We start from the raw sequence: 17433 nt of genomic DNA, 5'->3' as shown, positions 1-17433 counted from the left end.
CTCAAAGAAAACGGTGCGCAAAATGGGCGACGACTCCGATTTGAATAAATGTGCGAAGACTTTCCGATTTTAGATACTGAACCTCCAGGAGATATCACAGCCATCAATGACGAAAAATAGCGAAAATTTAGTTATAACAATCCTGTATATCACTAAATACGGAGTGTCTCAAAAAGAATTGCCCGATTCTGGACGGTAATAAGACCCGCCTGGACCTAAAAATATTCGTCGTTGGTATCCGCAGTTTGAAGATACAAAGTGCTTGTGCAAAGATGAGAGTCCAGGTCGGCCTCGCACGTCTGATGACGTGGTGGAAAGGATTGGGCACACGTCTGAGCGGAGTCCCCGAATATCTACTCACAGCACAGAGAAGTGGGAATGCCTCATACGACTGTCTGCGTCGTTTGGTCGATAAACCATAGAAACTGCACTTAGCGCAAGCTCTTCGGGTTTTTGATAAAGGAAACTGGTTTGCTTCAGCAATTCTCTGCTGGGAAACATGGAAGAAAATACATATTTACAACGGTTAATTTTCAGTGACGAAGCAACATTTTATGTTAGCGGTAAAGTAAACTGATATAACGTGCGCATATAGTGACTCCACAACCCTCAGGATATTACTGAGAACGAGAGAGAATCAACTAAAGTGAACGCCTTTTGTGCCATTTCTCGCGAAAAAGAGAAAACACAGTGACTGGAATGAGCTATCTTCATATGTTGAAGAATTGGCTTTTTCCACAACTTCAGGAGGAGTCCAACGACTTCATTTCCAAAACAATGGAACTCCACAACTTCAGGAGGAGTCCAATGACTTAATTTCCAAAACAATGGAACTCCATCGTACTGGTACAACAATGTACGTCGGTCTCTCAATGACCCTCTGCCTCAACGCTGGATAGGGAGCACGGAAGACACTGCCCTGCATTTTTGGCCTCCAAGGTCGCCACACATGACTCTACGCAATTTTTTTCTTGTGGGGATATGTGAAGGAAAGGGCGTTCATCTTCCCTTTAGTTTTTGACGTAGAAGAAGTAATTTCCATAAAAGCAGATATACTGTGAAAAGTTTATGGCGAACTAAATGCTCGTGCTGCTGTAATAGCATAGCACTTGTAATAGCGTAGCTAATACTTTAACATTTTGTATTTTGCGGCTTATCTCGTGTTTGTAGTTGTTTTTATCAATAAATATGGAGTTTTGAAATCAGCTCACTCTTTTTGTAACATTCAGTATACTAACCAAAGTAATTGACGCGGAGAACTACGAGGAGAATCACACAAACAGCATCGATGTAAATGACCTCACGCCGCACTAAGCCGTTAGACAGGTAACGGGAAACTGATTTTTGTTGAACCTGTTCTGTAGTTGCACGGCTGTTCCGGGAAAATCCACTTCCTCCGCTAAGAGTTTACCGCCAAATAGGCCGCCTAGTCTAGAGAGCCAACTTGCTGCACGTGATGCTCGCTCCTCTCATTCTATTTGAAACATTCAGTACACTAAACAAACCCACGCTGGGAACTACGAGTAGAATCACACAAACAGCATCGATGTAAATGACCTCACGCCGCACTAAGCCGCTAGACAGGTAACGGGAAACTGATTTTTGTGGAACCTGTACTGTAGTTGCAGGGCCGTTCCGGGAAAATCCACTTCCTCCGCTAAGAGTTTACCGCCATACTACAACAAGCCGCCTAGTCTAGAGAGCCAACTTGCTGCACGTTGTTGCTCGCTCCTAGCAGAAGGTCTTTGTAGGGCAGCTCCGTCGGCTCGCCACGTGAGCCGCTGGCGGAAGGGTGGGGGCGACAGACGGGGTGGGGCTGGACTGCTAGATCTAGTTTAGGCGCCGAAACAAGAGAGAACCGCAGCCGCGAGGGATGCGCCTCGAAATGGAGAAAAAGTTGCGCGGCGCGCGGTGTTGGGTGTCGCTCCGGCCCGCCTCGCCTTGCCGTGCTTCTCCTTGTCCTCCTTCCCGCTTCTTTCGGCGCGTTCTTTTTGCTGCGCTCCGGAAACTTAAGCCTAAACTTGTGCCCGGCAGCGGTATCATGTAACGACAGCCGGGAGAAGCACTGCTCTTGTTTGTTATTTTCTGATACCCTAATTATCTGTGAGAAGCGTACACTTCGCAATTTTCTGTCGATGCAGGTTTCGTGAGCTCCCTTTTACGCTCGTAGTTAATCAGCGTGTGGGTGTGATCGACTTTCCCGGGAAGAACGTAGATGTTCTGTGTGAGTTACCAGATGATACTTTGTACTCCGTCGTGCATAAATTTTCTACTTTATTTCACACGTCTTATTTTCTGTCTCTTGCGACATTTGTAGGTGTTCTAAGGTTTGTAAGAATTTTTAAGGTAGTGTATATCTATACATCTTTGACAAGGGAATTTGTATGACGTTTTTGATAATCCGAAGAAAAACTAAAATCCGTGAATGGGTATCAATTCAACCAACATATCGCACTGTGTAAGGGTTTTACGTTACTATAGACGATGATTCAGTTGCCTCTGCGGATTCGTTTAAGCAACCTGTACTACATCTGTATCAAGAACAGTATCCAGATAGGCGACAGCAACGTAAACGGTATAAGAGATCAGAGGGTGCCAAATTGTCTTAGGCACCCGTGCCGAACCCTTAGACAATGAGGTTATAGCAGTTAGATTGTAGGTATTTGAAAAGTATTTTCGGGTTCCTGGGTTTTATTTCTACGAGGGTTTTACTGTGGAGAAATACACTGTTTAAAGTGGGTTGTTTAGTTTTGTTTCTTGCGGTTAGGTGTTTGTGTTTATCACACAGTGGGGTAATAGAGAACATAGTATTTCAGGCCTGGTGTATTTGGTTATTCAAGGGTACGTAGTTAACAAGGGTTTTGAGACGAAGACCTTATCAGTTCTTGGAGATATATTGTCACATAATTGTGTAGTTCATGTACAGTTGCAATGGGTCTGTGATTAGCCTCTACCAGATTGGTTTCACTTTTACCTTTAGGTTCTTACATCACGTTTATGACTTTGGCATACTTTAAACATCAATGAACATTTTTAGTTGGATCATGTCTGATATTTGGGACCAGTTGTCAAATTTATACCGTTGTACATTGTATTGATTTAATGGTTTGGTTTGAAAGAAGCGAAACTGTCTTTCTAAATGTCCATTGTGTTTACATATGATGACAGTCATCTGTTTTGTGACTGTGATTCACGTTCATTCCCTGTTTATGTTTCATACTCTTATATATTTCTGGACTAGAGAAAAAAAAGAGGTTTTGACATATGTGCTCTATTGGTACTGCGTGAAATATTACCTTAATGTTGCTTTAACTAATACATTAGACTACCACAATTTAATTTGTTCGTTGTTTTATAGTTGTCTAGTTTTCATAGGTTGGCATTTGTAATTGTTCTTTGGTAAACAGGGTCTGAGGATGGCGGTAATGTGTCGCCGAAATTAGTCGTGTGATAGAACAAAGACATTCTCAAAATACAGCTGTGTTGGTACTTTTTGTCATTTATATTAGCTGGAGTTCCTTATCCCTGTAATAAGATGGGCATCCATAAATTGATACTAGTTCCATGTCACAGATGTAGGCGACTGCTAGAAAACGGAATCGTATTGTAAAAACCTCAAGTGAGGACTGGGCATGAGTTACAACTTATTTTTGTACCTAGATGTACCTTACTTCTGCCACACTTATCCAAGTGTCTCCAATCGTTCTTTGTGTTATTAGTGGTCTAGTCAAACAGGTTTTGGATTTCCCTGTAAGTCTATTCCGTTTATAGTACTTAATTTTCTGTATATAGTACAGAGATTATATACCTGAAAGTTGTTACTATGACGCTCACCATTTTGATATCTCCTGTTAATTTAGTTCTTTCCAATGCTGAAACACGCTTTATAAGGGAACGTTTCTGAATTATTTACGAAGGATTAATTACTATAAACGTAATAAACTTACAGAGACACTCAAAACCTGTAGTCACTGCGCCGCTAATTACACAAAGAACGATTGAAGGCACTTGGATATGAATGGCAGAAGTAAGATATGTCTCGGTCCAAAAATATCGTGTAACTCATGACCAATCCCCACTTGAATTTGTTAGTATGATTCCGTTTGTTAAGTCTTCCAAAGCTCTGACGGGAACTTTTATCGACTACGTGACTGTCGCCTGTTGGATATCGTTTCTAATACGGACATAGTGCGGGCTGCATAAAACGAACAAGTATGGGCAGCTGAATTGTCACGTATATTTTCTATGCATCTTTGATATTGAATTTCCGCGAAGCATTTCATAATGTGAAGAGAAATAAAATTACCGTGCCTCGAAAGAACCATTAACTGTATCAATTCGACGAACATACCACACAATGTGAGGGGAAGTTTCACAGGGTGGTTATAATTATTAAACATTCGCTACTTGAGAGGGTACCCATGGTAAAAGAGTGATGATAAGGCAATGAAACTTTGTGGAAACATTTGCAAGAGCAGTCGGAGGTGACATAACGAATAAACCATTGAAAGAATTAAGTTTTAATTTCCACATTAGAGAGTAACATTTGTTTGTTACATATCACGTTGAAGTTCCACCGGCCGCTGTGGCCGAGCGGTTCAAGGCGCTTCAGTCTGGAACCGCGCTGCTGCTACGGTCGCAGGTTCGAATCCAGCCTCGGTCATGGATGTGTATGATGTGCTTAGGTTAGTTAGGTTTAAGCAGTTCTAAGTTCTAGGGGACCGATGACCTCAGATGTTAAGTCCCACAGTGCTTAGAGCCATTTGAACCTTTTTTTTTAGTTCCTAATTTCGTAAACGACGACCAACTGCATCCGCTACAGCCTGTAACCGCACTAGAGATTGCTCTACTGCTGCTCGAAACATGTCACGTGGTATGATCCCTGTCTCCATCGCTATGCTTATCTTTAAACTCGATCGTGTGTTAGTATTCCTATGATAAACCCTGTCCTTTAGATAACCTCACAGCCAGATACTAAACGGGTTTAGACATGGTGATCTTGCTGGCCACGCAGTTTGCAACGATCGGCCAATGATTCTGTTTTCTCCTACAGTGTTACGGAGGAACAGAGTAACCTCATGACCATTGTGTGATGGAGCTTAATAGTGCATCAAAATATCAAAATAGTTGAGTTCTACGCACCTCCGTGCTGTACAGCAGGAATCACGTGTTGGCGAAGCAGATCACAGTAACGTGTGCCATTCAGGATGTATGTCCTTGGTATCAGCGTTCCTCAAGGAAAAATGGACCAGTCATGAATTGTGCCGTGAAGCCATACCATACAGGGACTCGTTCACTATGCAGGGGATCCTCATGAACGTTCGCTTACGGTGACGATCGCCAAAAGCGACAACTGTTTGTCTTAACTGTCCCAGTGAGCGTAAAATGTACTTCACCAATCCACAAAATGTTCCAAGATAACATGTCGTCAACTTCAACCCCTTCAAGAAACTGAGAGCAAAGTCTACTCAAAAGTTTACGTCAAGTTTGTATGGATACCATTACACAATTGCTCGCAGCACTTGTCGAACGTTGAACTACCGTGACACAGCTCGTGCACTGCTTGGAGATCGCGTCCAGCATTCACGGCCGTTGCAACTTCTTCAACAATTTGTAGAGTAACTAGTCGTCGGCTTCTTCCAAGAGCAATTCCCAAATCGCTAGTTTATTCGAACTTCCGAATCATGCTCCTCAACCCGGTGCGGAAAGAGAACCTCTTCGTATTCCCTTGCCGGCCGTTGCGGCCGAGCGGTTCTAATCGCTTCAGTCCGGAACCGCACTGCTGCTACGGTCGGAGGTTCGAATCCTGCCTCGGGCATGGACGTGTGTGATGTCCTTAGGTCAGTTAGGTTTAAGTAGTTCTAAGTCAAGGGGACTGCTGACCTCATATTTTAAGTTCCATCGTGCTCAGAGCCGTTTGAATCATATTCCCTTAGGGTGTTGATACTCACAAAGAGCAGCAGCGCTATTGCTGTTGTTTTGATAAAACAGCTTTACAAGTAAAGCCCTGCTCACCTTGTCCAGACCCGTGCTGACTGTCTGCAAATGTAATGCAGAATGACGCTCGTGTTGCGACCGTACGTCCCTATACCAGTACCGGTGCCTAATGGCAAATCATGACATTAACTCTACTAACAAAGCAAGTCCTGCAGCGCACAGTCTGAGTATCATTCCTATGAAGCTGGCAAACCATATGGTTATAAGTTTTCTGCCTACACTGGCTCAAGTAAAGAAAGTTTAATTACAAGCACCATCTATATTACTCACAAATTGATACTCATTTCTCAGAGTCCTTGATTGTAGAAAATTTTAGCTTCCAAAGAAAAGACATCACGCATTCATATAACCTAATAGTGAGTTTGTTTAGCTGGTTTACGTATTCGTTTACTACTGGGAGAGAAAAAGCAACGATTATAACACTGAATTGAGATTCGATTAGAAAGCGGCCCTTTAATGTTTAAGTCTTTAAGGATATCCCTAAGAAACTTAAAATGAATATCGGAATAGGTCTGAACGATATCACATCCTTATTTGCATCACTGTTATTTATAACGTTAAGTCTCTAATGACACCAGTGTTGGAAGAAGCGAACAACTATTTACCTTTGTCGCCTAACTGTTACTTAGCGACAGTAAAATGTAAATAAAATATTACCTAATGATCGAAGCAGACGAAATGAATTAAAACTTGTGTTGCGGCAGGGACTCAAACCAGGGTCTTCTTGCTTGCTAGGCAGATATGCTAACGGTTACACCATCGCAGTACGATGGTCAACATTGCTGCACGAAGTACCTAAGATGAATGTCCTCCCAAACACAAACTAGCGAGCCAGTGGGTGTGTTGGATCTTCCATCGAGCTACAGACCCCCTTGAAGATGTCTCCCGCAGACGGGGACGAAACGTTGGAAAACAACACAGAATTCATCAACCGACCACGGCATAACAGCCCGGACAACTACGTATATTGGTCATGGAAATAGGGTTCCCACTCGTTTCACATCCCCCCTATTCTCCAGACTTGGCTCCCTCCGACTACTATTTGTTCCCCAATTTGAAGAAATTGCTGGCAGTACAAAGATTTTATTCAAACAAGGAGGTGATTGCAGCAACTAGTAGCTATTTTGCAGACTTGGACAATTCCTATTATTCGAAAGGGATCAACAAACTAGAACAGAGTTGGACGAAGTGTATAAGTGTAAAAGGAGATTGATGTCGAAAAATAAAAAAAGATTTACCCCAAAAACGTAAGTAGTTTTTACAATGAAATGAACACCCTTAGCTGCTTACAGGCGTTGACATACGTCAACGTGGACAGATGAAAATCTATGCCCCGACCGGGACTCGAACCCGGGATCTCCTGCTTACAGGGCAGACGCTTTATCCATCTTTTTCTTTTTTTGCATTTTGTTCATTGTTGATCGTTGTGTTCGGTCGTTGCGGACGTCGCAAGACATCCTGTTCAAGTTCGGTGGTTGATCCTTCCACTCAGTTTTTTATTACAGAGGCCAACCGGCTCTCTGGCCGAACACGCTGAGCTACCGTGCCGGCGTCCGAGCCACCGAGGACACAACGTATTGTGCCCCGCCCATTATACTTATTATTCGCGGCGCGTTGCCGATTCCCGCAAGAATTCGGGCTCTGTTTGTGCATTCGCACAGAAGAAGAAGAGGATGGTCAAGTGGCCGGTGAGCCTGAAATACATATATACTAAGATGGTATCTGTTCTTTCGGAGCCGGCCGAAGTGGCCGTGCGGTTAAAGGCGCTGCAGTCTGGAACCGCAAGACCGCTACGGTCGCAGGTTCGAATCCTGCCTCGGGCTTGGATGTTCGTGATGTCCTTAGATTAGTTAGGTTTAACTAGTTCTAAGTTCTAGGGGACTAATGACCTCAGCAGTTGAGTCCCATAGTGCTCAGAGCCATTTGAACCATTTTTGTTCTTTCGGACATGACCGAAAGAAGAGATACCAGCTTAGTATATATATTAGTATATATAAGAAGTTTTTATTTTTGCTTAGACTTTTCAAACGCCTTTGTAGGTCGATATTTCTGACATACCGACGTTGTTTCGATATACCGAAACCGGCAACGACATTAATTAAATATCGATTTATCGGATCCCCAATATTTTTAAAAATACCAGCGGTCCTACTGCCTGGGTTACCGCTAGGTGCTGAGCGGCGCTCGTTCCCGACTGCGATGGAGGTGCTGAACGCGAGTGCGGCGGCGGCGGCGGCGCCGTGCGCCACGTATGGCGTGCACGCGGTGGTGTACTCGGCTCTGCTGTCGGCGCTGGTGCAGATGACGGCGGCTCCGGACGAGGCGGCGCGCCGCAGCTACCCAGTGGACGCGTGGGCGGCGGGCCGGCTGCAGGAGGAGTACGACTGGCTGGTGGTGGGCGGCGGCGCCGCGGGCAGCGCCCTCGCCGCCAGGCTGGCCGACCACAGCCCCGCCTGGAGCGTGCTGCTGCTGGACGCGGGCGGCGACCCGCAGCCCGAGGCCGACGTGCCGAGGCTCTTCCCCAGGCTGCACGCCACGCAGGTAGTATTTTACTTGGAGGATTCTTTTTATTTTTTTTTATTTTTTGAGACATCGGTCTTTTGACTGGTATGAAGCGGCACGCCACACATTTCTCTCCTATACCAACCTCTTCAGCTCAGAGCAGCACTTGCAACCTACGACCTCAATTACTTGCTGGACGTCTCTGTCTTCGATTTTGCCCCCTACAGCTCCCACTGGTACCATGCAAGTTATTCCCTGACGTCTTAAGGGGGGTAGGACATCAAACGGGCCGACTTGGAGCAGGAGAGGCATCTCAGGACATTTTGATTTCCAGTGTCTATACTTTTACAAATAGATTCATAAAACTTTGTCAGCATCACCACGAAGGATTCACGATTCACACCCATTGCAGTGGAAGTTCGAAAACATAACAAAATAAATTTTTTTACGTGCGAAATTTCATCATTTTTTCACTTACAAATGGCTGCATTTGTTGCTATAGGTGCACTTTTCCTCATAAGTTAGAGAGATTCATCGATTAAATTTGTGCAGCATACATACCATACTCACAGGTGTATGTGTTGTGTACATAGTTCCGCGTAGTCAGCGCTTACACAACTTTCCCACTAGAGCACAACCCGCTAAGCACAACAGCGCAGGCGCAGTGCTCGTCCGTCTCCGCACTACGAGATGGTGCTGCCTTTGAGACGGACCAAATTCTGCTTCCGCCGATCCGCGTATTAATATGTAACGCAGCCAATGAGATTGCTGCTAACGTAGAACCTTTTCTCCTCGCGGATCATACTCGCGCAGTGATACCTGAACGTGCGAGGTATTATAATGAGTGTACAGACCTCCGATTATTCAGTCTGCATTAGTCTGTACCAGTCTGCATTTGTCTGTACCAGTCTATAGTCAAGTTTCAGTCTGCGCCTAATAATATTATCATATTCCTGTACATAGCCATGAAGAGAAATGTATAGACACTTTGTCAAGTATCAGAGATATGTGAGAATAAGATTAACGTACCAAGACTAAAGGAACTTCAGATTGTCAATTGTAAATGTGGTGTCACCGCCAGACACCACACTTGCTAGGTGGTAGCTTAAATTGGCCGCGGTCCATTTAGTACATGTCGGACCCGCGTGTCGCCACTGTGTGATCGCAGACCTAGCGCCACCACAAGGCAGGTCTCGACATACGAACAAGCACTCGCCCCAGTTGTACGACGACATTGCTAGCGAGAATACGGACGAAGCCTTCCTCTCATTTGCCGAGAGCCAGTTAGAATAGCCTTCTGCTAAGTCCATGGCTACGACCTAGCAAGGCGCCATTAGCCTTACATAGTTTGAGAATTATAGTATAAATGTCTCAAGAAGAACGCTGTAGTCATCAACTAATAAAGTTAAGTATAAAGCAGCTACGTACTTTTCTTACTACCATTCAATAGTTATCCTGTTCCAGAATTCACGCCCGTCGGCGTGTGTGTACGCGTGCCTTTCTTTCGGCTACTTCAGTGTGGCGTAACAGTCTTGTTACGTCACAACAGTAAACAGCATCCAGAATCAAGTTACGTAATGTCTGTGCTTTTTATTATTTTAATAAATGTGTGTAAAAATTAATCAAGTTCTGTTTAAAGTTGGTCACCGTCAATCTGCTACTCTAAGCGTGCAAGTGGCATTTCTATCGTCTGACCTAACGACAGAAGATGAACACGCCACGATAAGACCACGAGACATATTGGTGACACTCGCCTACTCGTTAGAGCGACAAGTCAAATAATCTGATGGTGTGTGCACCGAAGGTCTTGCAGTACGCACACCACAGTATGAAACTCTAGAATTTATTTAATTTATGAAAAAACGAATGAACTGTTATATTTTAAACTTCACGTTTAGAAAAAACACGAATTTTGTAGTTAATTACCTCAATTTTTACCACAGTTTTTAATAGATTTGGAAAGTTCTAGAGTTTCGTACACCTTTAAGTATGGTTTGTATGCTGTGCAAAATTCATCGAAGAATCTCTCTTACTTACGAAGAAAAGTGTACCTATAGCAACAAATGCTGCCATTACTAAGTGAAAAAACGATGAAATTTCACATGTAAAACAATTACTTCGTTATGTTTTAGAACTTCCACTGCTATGAGTCTGAATTCTAAATCCTTCCTGGTCATGCTGACAAAGTTTTATGAATTTATTTGTAAAAGTATAGACACTGGAAATTGAAATGTCCTGTAGTGCCTCTCCTGCTCCAAGTCGGCCCGTTTGACGTCCTACCCCCCTTAACTGATGTCATGTCATCCTGTCCTTCCTCTTTGTCTGTGTTTTCCATTCATTCCTTTCCTGTCCGATTCTGCGCAGAAGCATCTCATTCCTTACCTCATCAGTCCACCTAATTTTCAACATTCGTCTGTAGCACCCCATCTCAGATGCTTCGATTCTCTTCTCTTCCACTTTTCCCCCAGTCCATGTTTCACTGCCATACACAAAGGTTCTTGCAGACAGAATGTCGTCAGCATGTTATGCCCTTAGAGTCCTATCATCAGTGTGTAACATGCAGTGTCTTTTAGTTACATACTATTCACATGTACACTCAGTTCTTAGCCATCACATTCCTTTGTGGGTACAAATGCACAAAATATGAACACAATTTCCAAATTTCCAAACTCTATAAAAGAGCCATAACAATAATAACCAAAAATAGTAGTCGAACTCATTGTAAAGATCTGTTCAAAACACTGGGGATTTTAACTGCTCCGTGTGAATGCATTTACCAGTCAGTTGTACACATAAAAAAATTGGTAATTTCTGCACAAACAGCTCTGTCCATGACCATGGAACAAGAGCTAGACTCAACTTACATATACCAAGAAAAAAATAAACATAAAACTCAAAACAGCATTTTCTACCGAGGCATGAAACTGTACAATAAATTACAAAAACAGATTAAAGAAATTGCAAAAATACACTTATTTAAAAAGGCAGCTAAAAGGTACCTGTTATGTAATACATTTTGTATATTGAAGAATTACTTAGACAAAACAGAGTAGGGGTTTGGTTAAAAAAAGTTATACAAATAAATAATAATAATGATTGTAAAACATCCAACATTTCACATAAAAACCTTCACACTATGTTTCTTTCTTTCTTTTTTCCTTTTCTAGAAAAACTTACCCCCAAGCTATGCATAGCACAATACTAACATATCTTCCTCTTTCTGAGCTCAACATCTCACTCATTATAGAGGGATGCTAACTCAGTTTTTCAAGATAGCAAATCAGTACAGAAAATGGCCCAGAGATCGCTAGTGTGTGTGTGTGTGTGTGTGTGTGTGTGTGTGTGTGTGTGTGTGTGTGTGTGTGTGTGTGTGTTTGTGTGTGCGCAGTGAGTGAAGTGCTATGAAACAATGTGTGTATAGTGTGTGCAGTGATTGGCAGTGAGATATGAGTGAGTAGTGTGGCATTACATTATGTAATAAGTTATTTGTAAAATAGGTATTGTATGCCAGGAGTATTTCTAATGATTGTCTCTAACTAGGACTCCGTAAGTGTATGTGTATATAAATTAGTTTATTTTAAATTGTTTTAAACTTGTAAATACTTTGGCATGTCCTATATCTTTGTAAAAAGAGATCTATGGATGAATGAAGCTACTACTACTACTACTACTACTACTACTACTATAATGCTGTGGTCCAAACGCGCATTCTCAGAAATTTCATCCTCAAATTAAGGCCTATGTTTGATACTAGTACACTTCTCTTGCCAGTGCTAGTCTGCTTTTGATGTCCTCCTTGCTCCATCCGTCATTGGTTATTTTGCTGCCTAGTTAGCAGAATTCTTTAATTTCGTCTACTTCGTGGCCATCAATCCTGATGTTAAATTTCACACTGTTCTAATTTCTACTATTTCTCATTACTCTCGTCTTTCTTCAATTTACTCTCACTCCATATTCTGTGTTCATTAGATTATTCACTCCTTTCAGGAAATCATGTAATTATCCTTCAGCTGCTCAGAGAATAGCTACGCCAACATCGAATCTGATCATTCACATCCTTTCACCATGAATTTTAATTCCACTCTTGGCCCTCCCTTTTATTTCCATCATTGCTTGTAGCAGTTCAGAGGCGGACTGCTATGTTACTGACGGGCTCAAACAACACGCATGTATTACGGAGATGCTTCGGGAACTCATATGGGAATCCCTGGAGGAACGTTAGAGAAAACCAGCGAATGGTGGACGGATTTTGTTTAATTTTATTTGCCTATTTAATTTAATGTATTGATTGTATGTATCTTGAAACTGATAGAGTCAATTTTTTCAAGCTTTGTTCGATTTCTACGATTATATAGGATATAATAGAAATTTAAAAAACCAATATCGGTTATTTCATAAACAAAAAAAGTATAACCGGTAACCGGTTGTTTCGGTCATAATAGTGTGGTGATACTTGTAAATTATTTGCGAAACATTAAAATTTGGCTCGACCTCATTAAACTCATGATAAGGTCACCAGTCACACGATGCGTTTACGAGATCTGCTCTCATTACAAGTTGTTTCTTTTCTATGTTTCCTATTCAGGCCTAACATCCACGGTAGTAGAAAATTGAATTCCTACATGGGTGAATAAAGTGGGTGACAGTTTTCTCGCAAATGTTTTCAAATTATACACCAGCTTGACAGGGTGGCACTAGAACAGTAATGTGGCAACACAATAAGAAATAACCAGTAACATTTACTAAGAGTGAGAGCTGGTTTATCAGGATGGGGAAGGATAAGGGTACGATTGTGGATGGGACCGTAATCAGTTACTCTCGGTTGCACAACAAATACGTAAACTTTATTTAATAAAATTAAAAATTTAAAACAATCTCTTAAAAACACAATTGACTGAATGACGACTGAACGCCATATCACAAAAAAAATTCCACAATTTTAGGGCCAAAGGCCACCAACAATAACTTCAAACAACAAAAGGCTGGGATCCTGAATTAGAAGTCAGAAGAACAATTCCAAATGGCACATATTAAGATAAATATTTAGTTTTAAAAGAAACTGTAACATGGCTGACTACGGGTGCAGGTTCGAATCCTACCTCGGGCATAGATGTGTGTGATGTCCCTAGGTTAGTTAGGTTTAAGTAGTTCTATGTTCTAGGGGACTGATGACCTCAGAAGTTCAGTCCCATAGTGCTCAAAGCCATTGTAACACAGCTGAAGGCCTTATTATAAAAGAATTGAAACCATTACTCGGCTGAAGGCCACACCATCAGTAATTATAAAATTATAAATATCTTTAAAACAAACATTGCAATCTAAGGAATCAGGACAAGCGGTTCCCAGCATTCCAAGGGTCGGTCTGGGAAGGTAACTCAAACATAACGTAAGGTGAGACAGGCAGCCAAGAGTTGTACTCACGTAACAGGATGGCAAGTCAAACTAGGGGCAGCTTAAGAGTCGACCGACCGACTAACCAATCTGCCTAACGTCCGATCACCAGTACAACGATGGAATATTTTCAGGCAAGGGTGAAGAAACAGACAGCACTACACCCAAGGCCGAAGGAAACACTAGAACCAAGGCAAACTTCCCAAAAAATATGCACAGTACAATACAAGAGGCTGTCGAATTACACGCTGTGTCAGACAGCATCAACACGACGAGGAAAAGTACACTGCTGGAAAAGAACACTAAGCCCCAGGGCAGTTAACTGGGGCGTTATTGGCCACAAGGCAGAAAATACCGCTGGTTGCACTTCACTGATAAGAATAATACTAAATTCAGTGATGAATAACAAATAGAGAAAGACAGCTGCAATATTTCACTGCCTCAAAACACTTCACTCGTTGCAGCCAGGCTCAGCTGCCCTAGGAGCAAAAACCCGCTGACCAAAGGCGAGATCTCAGAATAGTCTAGGTTGCATTAGCAGTTAACTCTTCACTCAACTTAAACGTCCATGGTTCGGTGTGCAACGAAGTCGTCGCTCTCGCAGATACCCCTCCTCAACCCGGCAGTGGTAGCACGCCGCCAGCGGGCCCGGCTTGTCCTCACGCTACACGGACCTGCTCGCTGCTGCGCCCCCAACCGACCATGTCTGTTTGCAACTCCTCACTCCATATCCAGTACGCAGACGGCATTAAAATAACTGCTGATTCGAAACCACAAGATACACACGGATTCGGGAAAACAATTCCACCAACAACTCACAATACTAAAACTAGTCACTGTGAAACAACACGGATGATTTATAAGTCGGCACAAACACAGAGAAGCCAGAAGCGATCGGAAGACCAAATGCACGTCGTCCGCTGCGACGACCGAACGAACGACCAACCAACGGTCGTCCCCACTCAATATCCCAGTATAAATCGTCGACCGACAACTTATTGCCATGAGGTCACTTCCACTGGCATGAGCCATTTATGTTTACGTAATTTCCTGCCAGCAGCTGGTGAGGTGGAAACAACACATAGCAGTGTAAACGAGGGCCGACGGGTGGAGTCTCAATACGACAACATTTTTATTTTCAATTTTTACGTTACTTACACTGCAAATAAACAGAAATAATGCTTAATAAACTGTTTGAATTAATATTTTCACAAAATGAAATGAAATGATCGTATGGCATTGTTGGCAGGGAGGCCCCATGCGGGGAAGTTCGGCCGCCGTATTGCAAGTCCTTTTTAGTTGACGCCACTTCGGCGACTTGCGAGTCAGTGATGATGAAGAACACACAACACCCAGTCATCACGAGGCAGAGAAAATCCCTGACCCCGTGCGTGGGAAGCGAGAACGCTACCGCAAGACCACGAGCTGCGGACAATATTTTCACAAAAAGCATAGAAATGGAATGCAAAGGAAAACCTGAGATTGCAAATAAATTTTCATGAAGGGATTGTTGAGCCTATAAAAAACTTCGGATATAAAATTAAATACTTATATTATTTTTCAGTTAATGATTCACACGTCCTTGAGTGATATTCTTCATAAAAACAGGACAAGCAGTAATTTTTTCGGCATCTGGCACATGCTAGAACTGTCACTAAAATTTCTGTAGGAAAACAAATGTCGTTTACGTTCATAAAAGGTTCTTTCTCAATGGACAGTTTGGGAACAAACAACGCACAACGCAATCCCAACGTTTGAATAAAAATTCTCCTTGGAAATATAATTTCAATATCAAATTTTCCAGTGCCTTTCCCTTTCATGCCATATATACATACATTGTTGGGTTTGTGTAGAGAAGGGAGAGGGCGAAACCTGGTCCCAACATATAGCCTACTCCTCTTGACAAGTGTAACCCAGGACGTTGGCGAGAGGACTGTGACCAGGAACTTTACGCTATCACCTCTCCTGCCCTTTGCAGCACAATACTGACACTGAAAATTTCATACATCACCTGAATTCGAATCAGCTTACCTCCACGCCGAACGCCCCTGCACAGTCATGTGTTAGCTACATCAGCAACGGAAACGTGTCAGATACAATATACTGAGCACTATTTCGGTTTATATGCAGCATAAGTAGCGTAAAATCTGAAAATAATGAAATGAAAAAAGTGTTGTCACATAGTAATTCGACCTCCACAACACTCCGATTACCGTTCTATACAGTTTCCACAGTGTCAACTGCTGCCGGGAAACTGCGCTAGTATGAATGGCTCACCTCTGGTTCGATTCACGCCATCATGCTATTTTTTCGAAGCTCTTGGCCATCTGGCGCTCCCATTTCTCTCATTTTTGTTTCTGGTCAACCCGTGCACGTAACGTGAACTCCGAGGAAATTGATGATGACGAGTAGGCATGGTACCCTAGTGAGCTGCCCATAGGCGCTTAACTGAATTAAGTGTCCGCCCTGCCTCATCTTTTCCGCCTGTTGATGGAAGGATCTCCATCTCCACCAATACAAGACGCAAACAAAATAGTCCCCAGTTGACAGCGCTCTCCCTGGCGGCTGGTGAAATGCTGATGGACTTGGCGCAGAAGCAGGAAGAGGGACCGATTAGCGATCGCCATCCGGAGGCTGCTGCTTGGAACTCTGAGGCACCAGGCGAGTCGTCGTGCGTGTGTGGTGGAGGCCTGTCACTATATAACTGTTTAGCTCTTGACCCGTGTTCACAGTAGTTAATTGCACTACCGGCCATTAAAATTACCACGAAGATGGCGTGCTACACACGCGAAATTTAACCGACAGGAAGAAGATGCTGTGATAAGCAAATGATTAGCTTATCAGAGCATCCACAAAAGGTTGGCGCCGGTGGCGACACCTACGACGTACTGGCATGAGGAAAGTTTCCAACCGATTTCTCATACACAAACAGCAGTTGACCGGCGTTGGCTGGTGAAACGTTGTTGTGATACCTCGTGTAAGGAGGAGAAATGCGTATCATCACGTTTCCGACTTTGATAAAGGTCGGATTGTAGCCCATCGCGTTTACGGTATGGCGACATTGCTGCTCGCGATGGTCGAGATCCAATGACTGTTAGCAGAATATGGAATCGGTGGGTTCAGGAGGGTAATACGGAACGCCGTGCTGGATCCCAACGACCTCGTATCACTAGCAGTCGAGATGACAGGCACCTTATCCGCATGTCTATAACGGATCGTGCAGCCACGTCTCGATCCTTGAGTCAACAGATGGGGACGTTTGCAAGACAACCATCTGCACGAACAATTCGACGACGTTTGCAGCAGCAGGTACTATCAGCTCGGAGACCATGGCTGTGGATACCCGTGACGCTGCATCACAGACAGGAGCGCTTGCGAAGATGTACTCAACGACGAACCTGGGTGCATGAATGGCAAAACGTCGTTTTTTTTCGGATGAATCCAGGTTCTGTTTACAGCATCATGATGGTCGCATCCGTGTTCGGCGACATCGCGGCGAACGCACAATGGAAGCGTGTATTCGTCATCGTCATACTGGCGTAT

The 17433-nt window shown here is 43.3% G+C and overlaps 1 protein-coding gene across 1 annotated transcript in view; it reads left to right on the top strand.

Annotated features, from left to right (window-relative positions):
* Positions 1 to 8196: 8196 nt before the first annotated feature.
* Positions 8197 to 17433, top strand: part of LOC124805592 (glucose dehydrogenase [FAD, quinone]-like) — a 163194-nt gene continuing 153957 nt past the window's right edge. The window contains exon 1 of the mRNA XM_047266159.1: positions 8197 to 8538. Coding sequence (XP_047122115.1) covers positions 8197 to 8538 — 342 coding nt within the window. The remainder of the gene's footprint in view (positions 8539 to 17433) is intronic.

This window comes from Schistocerca piceifrons, chromosome 7 (assembly GCF_021461385.2).
Source record: "Schistocerca piceifrons isolate TAMUIC-IGC-003096 chromosome 7, iqSchPice1.1, whole genome shotgun sequence".
Taxonomy (NCBI): domain Eukaryota; kingdom Metazoa; phylum Arthropoda; class Insecta; order Orthoptera; family Acrididae; genus Schistocerca; species Schistocerca piceifrons.
This window is presented reverse-complemented; position numbering and strand designations above follow the sequence as displayed.